The sequence below is a fragment of the Mus caroli genome, chromosome 3 (genome assembly GCF_900094665.2).
Source record: "Mus caroli chromosome 3, CAROLI_EIJ_v1.1, whole genome shotgun sequence".
Classification (NCBI taxonomy): Eukaryota; Metazoa; Chordata; class Mammalia; order Rodentia; family Muridae; genus Mus; species Mus caroli.
The window spans coordinates 90,558,722-90,570,426 of NC_034572.1; the positions used below are offsets into that span (position 1 = coordinate 90,558,722).

Here is an 11,705-nt window from a genome sequence, read left to right on the forward strand (position 1 = left end):
CACACAAAATCACCACCAGCAGTCTTAAAGGCCAGGAGTTCGTTACTGGGAATGCTGGAGGACCTGAGCGGCAGCTCATGTAAGCTACAGTTGGATATATGACTTGGCCATCATCTTTCTTTATGCTCTCCCTCCTTTGGTATCCAATATTTCCATATTCCATCCTTATTTTGCTCATCATTCCCGCTGCCTTAGCTCCCACACCCTACTGCCACCAACGTTCCTGGAATTTTGGACCTAGCTATTTTTAAAACTGTCAACTCAGTAGGCACCTCCCTCCTCCTCTCAGCTGTCCAGTACTTGGGCCAACCATATACTCTCCCTCCCCCCTCCCCCACACCAAACCTCCTCTGGCTCTCTGACCTGCGTGAGATTGCAGCCATTCCGGGGCAATCATGGAGAAAGAGATGGGGGACCCCCTGGCTGGAGCAGACCAACAGAACAGGCAACTATGGCTCGAGAACCCAGTATCAGAGTAATGCTTGACCTCAGGAAACAGTAAGTCCAGATGAAATGGCGATCACTTTGATAAGCTTTTGGGTCGAGGCCACAACTTCATAAAGTTACAGACATTTGTTCTGAAAACTGAGATCTCCCCTTAGCAACTGCCCCAGGCTTCACTTTTCCTCTTGCCTGGATGTTTTCTAATCCATGGCCATTTGACCTTTAATGCTGCCTCTCTCTGGCTTTCCTATTTTCCTCTCCATCTTATTATACCAAGACCAAGAGAGGGGGAGGGGGCAGTGCTAAGGACTGGGCCCAGGGCCTTGAGCATGGTAAACACTCAGCTACCATCGAGTTACACTCCCGTCCCTACCTCAAGACCTCTCTGACCTCCTGCTCATATGCTTATCCCAAAGTAGGGTTTTGACAGGAGAAAGGGAGACAGACCCTCCCCCATATCTGTTCTCCTCAAAAGACGAGGAGTGTCTGGATTGGGCTTTTCAGCTGGGTCTGGAAAAACACATGAACTGTTAGACAGAAACATATATTAATTTGAATGCTTGATTTGTACCCCATCCTGTGAGAGAGGGATAGTACTGTCAGCCCTCTGGAGAGGCTGAGAGACCGGCTCTCCTTTCACTGGGAAGGCATCTGCCTACCATGTTACCCTTTGTGCCCTTCTAACACAGTGAAGAAAATGAAACGGCAGGTGGCTTCTGGTGGGAGGGATCCATAAGAAGTATGTTCTTAAAGCATGATCAGATCCTGGTGTTACTGGGGACCCACTGACATGGTCAGAACCTCACTTTCTCTAGGGGTCCTCCATTTTTGACACATCTGCTATTTGGTAGTCAGGATGGGGCAGTACACTGGACTCTGCACACTGAGGTCACTCAACCTTCCCTCCACCACCACCCCGCCCCCGTAGGCATATTGCACAAGGGACCTGAAGGTGGACGCAGGGGCAGGGCACAGAGGCTCACCAGCCATGCTCACCCTCTGGAAGCCTTTCTTCCCAAGATCCAGTCTGTATCATTTTTGTTTTGGTCTCTTCAGATGCTCTACTCACCATCTTGACTGGTCTCCAACCCTTCTCTTTCCCCACATTCAGCCAAATTTTTTTCTTCCAATCACAGAAGTACCCGGAGAAATTCACTAGGTAGGAGGCTCATCATCTGGGAAGAACCGGTGCCTGGGGGGACCTGGCTGGATAGGTATGGGGGATCGAGGCCAGTCCCCTAGTCCCCGGTCCCCCCACGGCAGCCCTCCAACTCTAAGAACCCTCACTCTCCTGCTGCTCCTCTGTGGACAGGGTAAGGAAGGGCCAGGGAAGGGTTGGGCATATCCAGAGGTTAGGATGCTGGGTAGGAGTGAGCGCGGGGGAGTGAGGAGAGATGTGTGCTGAGTCCCAGCACCTCCCAACTCTGAAAGAGACCTGTCTTGTTTCCCATTTAACTTGAGGAAGGACACAGATGGCGTCCTTAGACCCCAGGGAAAAGAGAAGTCTGACTGCTTTACACCTTTTTAGTAGAGGAAAGGAGGGAAGGAGGCAAGGATTGGGAGGATGAAGGTTGAGATTGGGAAAGCGGGCACGCTGAGTGGTAGGAACGGTGGGATGGCGGATGCCTTTTGGCAGTTAGGTGCTGGACTTGGATAGAACCTGTGTCTCACTTCACTGCCCTCTCCCTTCCGTCCCCAGCTCACTCCCAGTGCAAGATCCTCCGCTGCAATGCCGAGTACGTCTCGTCCACTCTGAGCCTTCGGGGAGGTGGCTCACCGGACACGCCACGTGGAGGCGGCCGTGGGCTGGCCTCAGGTGGCTTGTGTCGCGCCCTGCGCTCCTACGCTCTCTGCACGCGGCGCACGGCCCGCACCTGCCGCGGGGACCTTGCTTTCCACTCTGCGGTGCACGGCATAGAGGACCTGATGATCCAGCACAACTGCTCACGCCAGGGTCCCACGGCCCCGCCCCCGGCCCGGGGCCCCGTCCTGCCCGGGGCCGGGCCAGCGCCCCTGACCCCAGATCCCTGTGACTACGAGGCCCGGTTTTCCAGGCTGCACCGTCGAGCCCCGGGCTTCTTGCATTGCGCTTCCTTTGGAGATCCCCATGTGCGCAGCTTCCACAACCAATTTCACACATGCCGTGTCCAAGGAGCTTGGCCCCTGCTAGATAACGACTTCCTCTTTGTCCAGGCCACCAGCTCCCCGGTTTCGTCGGGAGCCAACGCTACCACCATCCGGAAGGTCAGAGATTCGATTTTCCTCCCAACACAATTTCTTGAGCCCTCTCACTGTCTGTCCGCCATACCACTCCTTCTTCCCACTATTCGTCAGCCACCCAGCTCCCTGTTCTTGTCTTTCTCAAACATTCCCTTCCATCCTGAATGGCTTCCTTCCATCAAACATTTGCTCTTGTAAATGTAATTCCTCTTGGGAATTTCTTTCAAAGCAAGTAACTTGGGGGTTGCTGAGACTGAGACAAAAAGGAGTGAGAGGGAGGGAGAGAGGCAGATAGAGAGAGGCATAGAGAGACAGATATTAGGAGGTTGAGTGGGGAGTCAGGCACTATTAATGGAACACAGTAGGGGATAGGATCAAGGACTGAGGACCTGGAAGAAATTAGCATCTCTGCTGGGATCGGATCCCTGACTCTCTATGCAGCTTGATTGGCGTGAGGATGCTTTGGGCCCTAATGAAGTATTTTCTCTCTTGTCCTCATAGATCACTATCATATTTAAAAACATGCAGGAATGCATTGACCAGAAAGTCTACCAGGCTGAGGTGGACAATCTTCCTGCAGCCTTTGAAGATGGTTCTATCAATGGGGGCGACCGACCTGGGGGCTCGAGTTTGTCCATTCAAACTGCTAACCTTGGGAGCCACGTGGAGATTCGAGCTGCCTACATTGGAACAACTATTATCATTCGACAGACAGCTGGGCAGCTCTCCTTCTCCATCAGGGTAGCCGAGGATGTGGCGCGGGCCTTCTCCGCAGAGCAGGACCTACAGCTGTGTGTTGGGGGATGCCCTCCGAGCCAGCGACTCTCTCGCTCAGAGCGCAACCGCCGTGGGGCTATAGCCATAGATACTGCCAGAAGGCTGTGTAAGGAAGGGCTTCCGGTTGAAGATGCCTACTTCCAATCCTGCGTCTTTGATGTTTCAGTCTCCGGTGACCCCAACTTTACTGTGGCAGCTCAGACAGCTCTGGACGATGCCCGAATCTTCTTGACGGATTTAGAGAACTTACATCTTTTCCCCTCAGATGCGGGGCCTCCCCTCTCTCCTGCCATCTGCCTAGTCTCGCTTCTTTCAGCCCTCTTTGTTCTGTGGCTTTGCATTCAGTAAGTAGGCCAGCAACCCGTGACTGGTTTGGAAACGATTTGAGGATAGAGGTTGGTGTGAGAAAACACAAAGATGTGCCAAAGGAAACAGCGGGGACAGGAGACAGCGCTTACTCAATCAGATGAGATTGCAGTCCAGGGCTGAAATGACCCTAAAATAAAGATTCTGGGCCAGGGTTTTGCACTCCAGACTTTGGTGTGGGCTATTCACCATGAATTTCCCAGTTAGTGATTTCCCACTTGTAATGAAATTCCACTCTCCATACACCTGATACCACTCCTACAAGCCTAGAGATTGTAAGAGTGCTAATGACCAGTGAAACATTAAAGGACTGAGATATCATAAAGGCAAAAACATGATTCTCTTTGAGAAAGTCAAAAGAGGAGAAGCTAATTAGGAAAAGCTTTTGGTTCAGAAATGAAGTGGGCATTGTCTGGCAGAGGAAGTCAGCTTTTGGAGACTGGCACCAACACAGAAACGGGCATTTCCATCCCTTCCTAATCTGTTATTAAAGCGATTAGTTCTCCATCCTGTCCTCTGTTGCCTCTGTTAAATCCCTTTGCAGATGTGGCATGGAGTTGAGGCTGTGTGTTCACCCCACTGAAAGAGGCCTTGCAGTTACCAGCTATTGCCTCTTCCCTCTTGGAGTCTACAGGTTGTTGGAGAGAAAAAAAAAAAAAACTGGTTCATAGGAAGGAGTCATGAGTATTATTATTACATTTGTTTTTTATTTTCGGAGGAGCCTCTTGTAGCCCAGGCTGGCCTTGCATTGCTGTCCAACTGTCTCTACTCCTCGAGCGCTGGGGTTGACGTGGGTGGAGGAGTGTGTAATTCTTCACTGGATTCTATGGCTTTTGGATTCCTGTGGGAAGATGATGGTTAAGAACCAGAGTCATGAGAAATAATGAAAGACACAGAGATGGCACTGCAGACAGTAGGACGGGAACAGTCCAGGGCTTCACACTTGAGTGAAAGCACTGGGAGTTATCCACAGAGGCCTGATTAGTGAGGAAGCCATGGACTCTCTTGTTAGATACAAGGAGTCATGAGACAGCTAGGTGGAAGGAATTACAAAGCACCTTAAGGTGGAATCAAGGAGTTCACATCTGATCACGAACACTTACTTAGTGCTTAAAATCTGCCAGGCAATGTTAACAAAGCTTAAACTATAGAATGTTATAAACACATTGAAAATGCATGGAGCCGGAGAGCTGGCTCAGCAGTCAAGAATACTTAACTGCTCTGACAGAGGATTCAGGTTCTGTTCCCAGCGCCCACAATACTAACAATGGCTTGCAATTATAGTTCCAGGGAACCTGATACCTTCAGGCCTCCTCTGGCATTTGTGTGCACATACTGCACATAAATTCATGCCAAACAAACACACATACACGTAAAAAATTTTAAATATACCAAGTTTTTGCTTCACCACTTTGTGCTCCCAGATCGCATGCTTGCACCCACCCAGGAACTATCTTTGGATCCTCAAATGAAAGACACACACATTAGCTTGTTTTTAAAATGCCTTGACTATGTCAAAGGCTGGACACTCCTAAACCTTCCCCTGCTATCTCAGGCCCAATCGGGGAAGTGGCCAGTGGCCACAGGGCTGGTTGGCTTTATCTCCTGCTGCTCCTGCATCCCATCTTCTTTCCCTGAGTCGAGGTGGTTCTCTCCTGTTCCTCTCTGTGTCCTCACCTGCGCAACAAGGCTCTCCCACTCCATACCCAATCATTGGCTGTTGTCATCTTTATTAATTGAGCAAAAACCAACTGGGGACAATGCAGATTCCTGATTGAATCAAAGCATTAGAACCAATCTCCAGCACCAAATACACACACACACACACACACCTTATCTTTATGTTGGTGGTGTTGGGGGTTTCTGTGCATTGGGGATGAACCTGGGCCTGCGTATACTGTCTAAGCACTGTATATCTCATTTCTACTGTAAGAAAGTTGTGGTACAGGAAGATTGAGCAACTGTCCCACAGACATACAGCTAATAAGTAGGAGAGTCAGAGACTGAACAGACACCGTTTGCATCTGAAAATGTAACTCTTAGCCAGCCAGCGTATTCCTGAGGAAAGAGAGTGACAAGGGACTGTGATTGTGGAGCCAGGCAGAGGCAGGGGATTGAGGTGACAGATGGCAGTACGAAAGCTCTGCTCTTTTCTCACGTGAAGCCAAAGACCTTCAAAGTGTTGGGAAGGGAAACAAGCCCAAAGCCACCTACCTTGCAGAGCATAAGACTAAGGTCAGAAGGTGCTATTGGGGTGTTCTACATAGGCACTGCTTCTAACCAAACAGGAAGGAGAGTGATTCCACACTGCGTGCTCGGCGCCCCTCTCCTGCAGGCACTCAGTGCCTGGCTCCTCTGCAGTTCTCAACTCCTCTTTGACACGTCTCTAGTAACTCTGACCTTCCCCAGAGCAGTCTTTATATTTTCTGAACCAACCTTTAGCTCATCTAGGAAATAATCTATTCCAATGGGGAAGTTTCTGTGTGTGTGTGTGTGTGTGTGCCTGTGTGTGTGTGTGTGTGTATCTGTGTGTGTACTGTATCTACTCCTGTACCTTAACTTAGAGATACTGTGGGCACTTTAATGACATTTGTTTAGTTTTGTTTTTTTACAGCGTCTTATGTAGGCTGAGCTGGGCCTGAACTTGCTACTGTAAAAAAGGCTGATGCTCCTGCTTCCATTTTCCAAGTTTTGGGATTGGCCTGCACCACCATGCAATTTATCCAGTACTGGGGACCAAACTCCAGGCTTCGTGCATGCTAGACAAGTACAGTGCCAACTGAACCACATCTCCAGCCTTGCCAACATGTTCGAAAAAAATTGCTCGTTCTTAAAGAGCAACTTTATTCCTCAGAGGTGGGACTCTCAAAGAAAAACTTCATAACCAATTGGCTAATGTCATTCTTTTATGGCATCAGTCATATAAAACTCTTCCTTGCTGAGACTCGGGATTTAGCCCTTTGCCTATGGAATGTTTAAAAATGAGTAGCTCAAATGAACACAAGAAAAGACTACCAGCATTATTAATAATAAGGAGATGCAAATCTAACTAAAACTTTGATGAGAAAAGCTAGGGAGATACTCAGTGGGTAAAGTGTTTGCCCCATGAGGATCTGAGCTTGGGTTCCCTGCACCCACTTAAAGGTTGCACACAGTGATTCATGTCTGTAACTTCCTTCAGTCTGGTGGACTGAGACAGTGTAGCAGAAATGGTGACTTTCAGGCTCAGTCTTAAAAAATAAGGTGGAGGGTCAGTGAGATGTTCAATGGGCCCACATATGAGTGTGGTGGGAAAGCCTGTGCTTCTAAAATTCCTTCCCAGGAGAGACCAAGTGCAGATTAACCCTTTCTCCTAAGGTTTCACTGACAGACAAACCAAGGCACGGTTCTGCAAAAGATCACTCTGGGGAGCCAGTGAGTCTATTGGGCTTTCTTACAGAGCACAGATAACTTAGGAAGTTAACATGCAGGAGCGTGGGCACTCCTCAAACCTTACCCAGCAGGGATCAGGGGAGCCTCCCCTCTCCAAGTCTTTCCCAGCCTCTATACACTCTAGCCCAATGTCTCTCAACCTTCCTAATGCTGCAACCCTTTAATACAGTTCCTCGTGGTATGGTGACCTCCAACCATAAAGTTATTTTATTGCTACTTCATAATTGTAATTTTGCTGCTATTAAAAATTATAATATAAATAAATATCTGATGTTTGGGTTATCTGATACATGACCCAGAAATGGGTCACCAGGCACAAGTTGAGAACCATGGCTCTAGCCCCTCCCGGAGAGGCCAAGTGTACAGTTGCCAGGTGGCAGCTAAAAATTCAGACAAGAGATTCTCCCACTCAGCTCCTCTACGTGGGGGATTTCGCTGGGGGTGGGGGTGTAAACTGCCAACAACCCCATTGGGATAACCTTTTGCAAGGGGGTGCAGCTGAACTCCCCAGGACGGCAGCTGCCTGGCTGCAAAAACAGCACTCAGGACAGACTGACAACTTGATCCTGAAGTCTGCAAAGGTGGAGGGAGAGGAGCAACTCCACAACTGTCCCCTGACCTCCACATCTGGGATCTGCCAGATGTGTGCCATCGTGAACATGCCTACAAGCTCACAATACTTGATAAGATGTAGAGCCAAGCTGGAGAGATGCTTAGCAGCGAGGAGCACGTGCTGCTCTTGCAGGGACCCAGCTCAGTCTCCAGCACATACACGGCTGCTAACACCTGTCTATAACATCCATTCCGAAGGATCCCATGCTCTCCTTGGCCTCTGAGGGCCCTGCACATAAGTGGGGTACAGACATGTATACAGGCAAAATACCTGTAACATAAAATAGAGCTTAAAAAACTTTAAAAATGGAAAATTAAAGCTAAAAATAACAAGTGTGGTGACCCAGTGAGAAAGTCACCTGCCATCAACCCCTGGCTTCCTCATGTGAGGGCAGTGGCAGTCCACATGGTCATCCCCAGCACGGGGGGTGGGAGGGAGAGGTAGGTAGATCTCTAGGACTTTGAGACCAGCCTGGCCTACATAGTGAGTTCCAGGTCAGCCAGGGGTATATAGTGAGGTCTTGTCTAAAACAAAAACAAAAATAACCAAAACAAAACAAAAAAACAAGCAAGCAAACAAAACCAGTACAAACTCAAAAATTTAATAGAATTCTGACAATCTTTAATATTGTCGAGATGTGGAATGTTTCAGAGATGGGTTGTTCCATGTGTGGTAGAAATGTAGACTAGGACAACCAGTTTGTAAGAAAAGTGCTCTTCGGTAGGTTCGGTAGATTTCAGCAGGGGAGGGTGCACGTGTAAGCAGGAGGGTTACTCTGACCTAACTCTGACAGTCCTTTGCTCAGGAGCTGACCATACTGTTTTGTTTTTATTTTGAGACAGGACAGGGTCTCCCACCGGCCTAGAGCTCACGGCGCAGGTGAGGATGGTGGGCCATCGAGCCCTAGGATCCACCTGTCTTTACCTCCCCAGAACTGGCTTACAAATGGCACCAGCTCAGTTTTAAAAACAAATGCCTATTCATTTAACGGGCAAGGCCATGTGTGTCGAGAACATGCCACAGCCCACGTGTAGAGGTCAGAGAACAGCTTGGAGTCCATTCTGTCCTTCTATCATGGGGGGGTCAAACTAAGGTTATCATGTTGGTGGTAAGAACTTTCACCCACTGAGCCATCTCAGAGCCCCTCACCCACTCTTACATTTAACCTTTTATTTTTATTTATTTATTTTTTTAAAAGATTTATTTATTTATTACATGTAAGTACACTGTAGCTGTCTTCAGACACTCCAGAAGAGGGAGTCAGATCTCATTACGGGTGGTTGTGAGCCACCATGTGGTTGCTGGGATTTGAACTTCGGACCTTTGGAAAAGCAGTCAGGTGCTCTTACCCACTGAGCCATCTCACCAGCCCAACTTTTACTTTTTTATGTCCAGCATTTTTTTGGTTTGTTTTTGTCTTGAGACAGGGTCAATACATAGACTATATAGACCGGGCCAGCTTCCAACGCATAGAAATCTACCTGTCTCTGCCCAAGTACTGGGATCAAAGTGTGTGATGCCTAATGTCCTGTTGTTTAGTTGTTGTTGTCAACTTGACACCAGCTGTTAACTGGGAAGAGAAACTTGAAGAAAATGCCTCCATCAGACAGCCTGTCCACAAGCCTGTAGAGCATTTTTTTGAGTAGTGATGGATGTGGGAGGGCCCAGATACCTGTGTGGGTGGGGCCACCCCTGGGCTGGTGGTTCTGGGTTCTATGAAAAAGCAAGCTGAACAAGCCATGGAAAGCAAGATCGGAAGCAGCACTGTGGCCTCCACCTCAGCTCAGCCTCTGGGTTCCTCCCTGAGTTCCTGTCCTGCCTGCCCTCAGTGACCTGGAAATTGTAGAGGAAGCCAACCTTGGTTTTGGTCACAGCAACAGAAACCTGACTGAGACTTTGTATATGTGTGTCTCTGTGCAGGTATATACATGTGAATGTAGGATTGGTTGGATTTCCCTGGGCTGGAGTTACAGGCAACAGTGAGTCTCTAATGTGGGTGCTGGGGACGGGACTGTCCTCTGGAAGAGGTGCATGTCCTCCCTACCCAGCCTTCTTGTTTTAAGGTTTATTTATTTTTATGTTTATGTGTGTGGTATTTTGTCTGCATGTATGTTTGTGCACTGTGTGCATGCCTGGTTCCCTTGGAGGCCAGAAGAGAGCATTAAATTCTCTGGTTCTGAAGTCATGGATATTTGTGAGCAGCCTTCTTGTGGTCATTTCTTACCCCAATAAGCCTGTATGAAAAACACACAGCCAGTTATTATATTTATAAGCTATATGCCTAGTCTGAACCGATCTATCACCATACTAAACCTATTCCCCAGCCATGAGACCCCTTGCTACTTGGGGCTTCTCCATCTTCCCTCCACCTCCTCTTTCTCCGTCTCTCTCCTCCCCTTCTCTGAGACCATCCGTCCCACCTTTCCCTTCCACTGCCCAGTCATCGGCTCTAGCCATTATTTGACCAGTCAGAATGGGGAGAAGGCTCAGTAAGGTCACCTGATCGCGAGATCTACTTGTCCTTTGGGCAGCCCATTCTTGAGGAAGCCAAATTGGCATCAAAATGCAAACAGCACCAGGGCAACAAACAACATTTCCCTTTTTGTCCAATTAAAAGGCTCTTTTTTTTTTCTCAGACACAAATTGAGCACAAGCCTCACAATTATGCAAATGGTAAAATATACCCTTAACACCTAGTCTATCATATTTGTCAATTTGGATAAAGCACTCTACCATCTATCCTAACTTAAAAGGCTTACAATTCTATACCTGAATTATGTTCTTATTTTAGTTTGCATCACCATCTGAAAACCATCCTTTTAAGTCTGTATCATATATAGATCTCAATGCTAAACAACTTAAGTTTGCTTATGAGACTATAACTAGTCCTCAACCCTGTCAGAAATTCAAGAATGAATTAATTATTATCTGAGTAAATAAGAAGCACAAAACATAGCTTCTAAAAGTTAAAGTTAGGCCAGGCGGTGGCGGCGCACGCCTTTAATCCCAGCACTTGGATAGCAGAGGCTGGTGGATTTGTGAGTTTGAGGCCAGCTTGGTCTACAAAATGAGTTTCAGGACAGCCAGGGCTACACAGAGAAACCTTGTCTTGAAAAAAACCAAAACCAAAACCAAAACCAAAACCAAAAAAAAAAAAAGTTAAAGTTTGTAGAGACAGCTGACTACCTGGACAGAGCCTAATTTCTAATTTCTTATAACATCGGAACATCTGTCTTTGGCCTTCTGGCCAAGAACCATCTGACAGAACCTGAAATGAAGTAGGAATATGAAGGACTAGTTTACCCTGTCTTGGCAGAGCTTAGCAGATGACTAGTCCACATCTGTTTGTCCTTTTTGGACAGTATTTTGTCTGCAGATGAAATAGGCAATTTCTGCCCAGTGGCTACCTTGCTACGATAAGCAACCTTGCCTGGAGGTAAAGATGCTCAATGTCTTCTTTGAACCATGAATGGGGAAACTGTCAGGAGCAGATATGTCTCATGGTCAAATGATTCTTAATAATGAAATAACATTAAATGTCACATTCTGTGGATTTCTGATGTTTTTGAAGACTATCTTTGTAAAGTATATCTGACCTGTTAAACCTTAACTACTCTTAGCCATTTCTATTTGAGCCACTTCTATTATCATTGAAAACACTTTATTGGGGATGGAGAGATAGCTCAGCAGTTAAGAGCACTGACTGCTCTTCCAGAGGTCCTGAGTTCAATTCCTATAACCACATGGTGGCTCACAACCATCTGTCATGGGGATCTGATGTCCTCTTCTGGTATGTCTGAAGACAGCAACAGTGTACTCACATCCATGAAATTAAATCTTAAAAAAAAAAAAA

At 47.5% G+C, this 11,705-nt stretch overlaps 1 protein-coding gene across 2 annotated transcripts; it reads left to right on the forward strand.

Annotated features, from left to right (window-relative positions):
• The first annotated feature begins 262 nt into the window (after window positions 1–262).
• Hjv (hemojuvelin BMP co-receptor) lies at window positions 263–4,314 on the forward strand. Of its 2 annotated transcripts, none has more exons than XM_029475482.1 (4): window positions 263–498; window positions 1,556–1,757; window positions 2,144–2,688; window positions 3,166–4,314. In XM_029475482.1, exons 2-4 carry the CDS (start codon window positions 1,661–1,663, stop codon window positions 3,787–3,789), a joined length of 1,266 nt encoding a protein of 421 aa, XP_029331342.1. In that variant the 5' UTR covers window positions 263–498; window positions 1,556–1,660; the 3' UTR covers window positions 3,790–4,314. The 2 variants fall into 2 exon arrangements, with proteins under 2 accessions (XP_029331342.1, XP_021014578.1); XM_021158919.2 differs by having other exon boundaries at window positions 264–498; window positions 1,581–1,757.
• Window positions 4,315–11,705: the final 7,391 nt, after the last annotated feature.

Coding starts and splice junctions, on each gene's coding strand:
- Hjv (XM_029475482.1), top strand. CDS start 1,661: ATGGGGGATCGAGGCCAGTCCCCTAGTCCCCGGTCCCCCCACGGCAGC. Junction 1,758..2,143: donor GCTGCTCCTCTGTGGACAGG/GTAAGGAAGGGC, acceptor TTCCGTCCCCAG/CTCACTCCCAGTGCAAGATC. Junction 2,689..3,165: donor ACGCTACCACCATCCGGAAG/GTCAGAGATTCG, acceptor TTGTCCTCATAG/ATCACTATCATATTTAAAAA.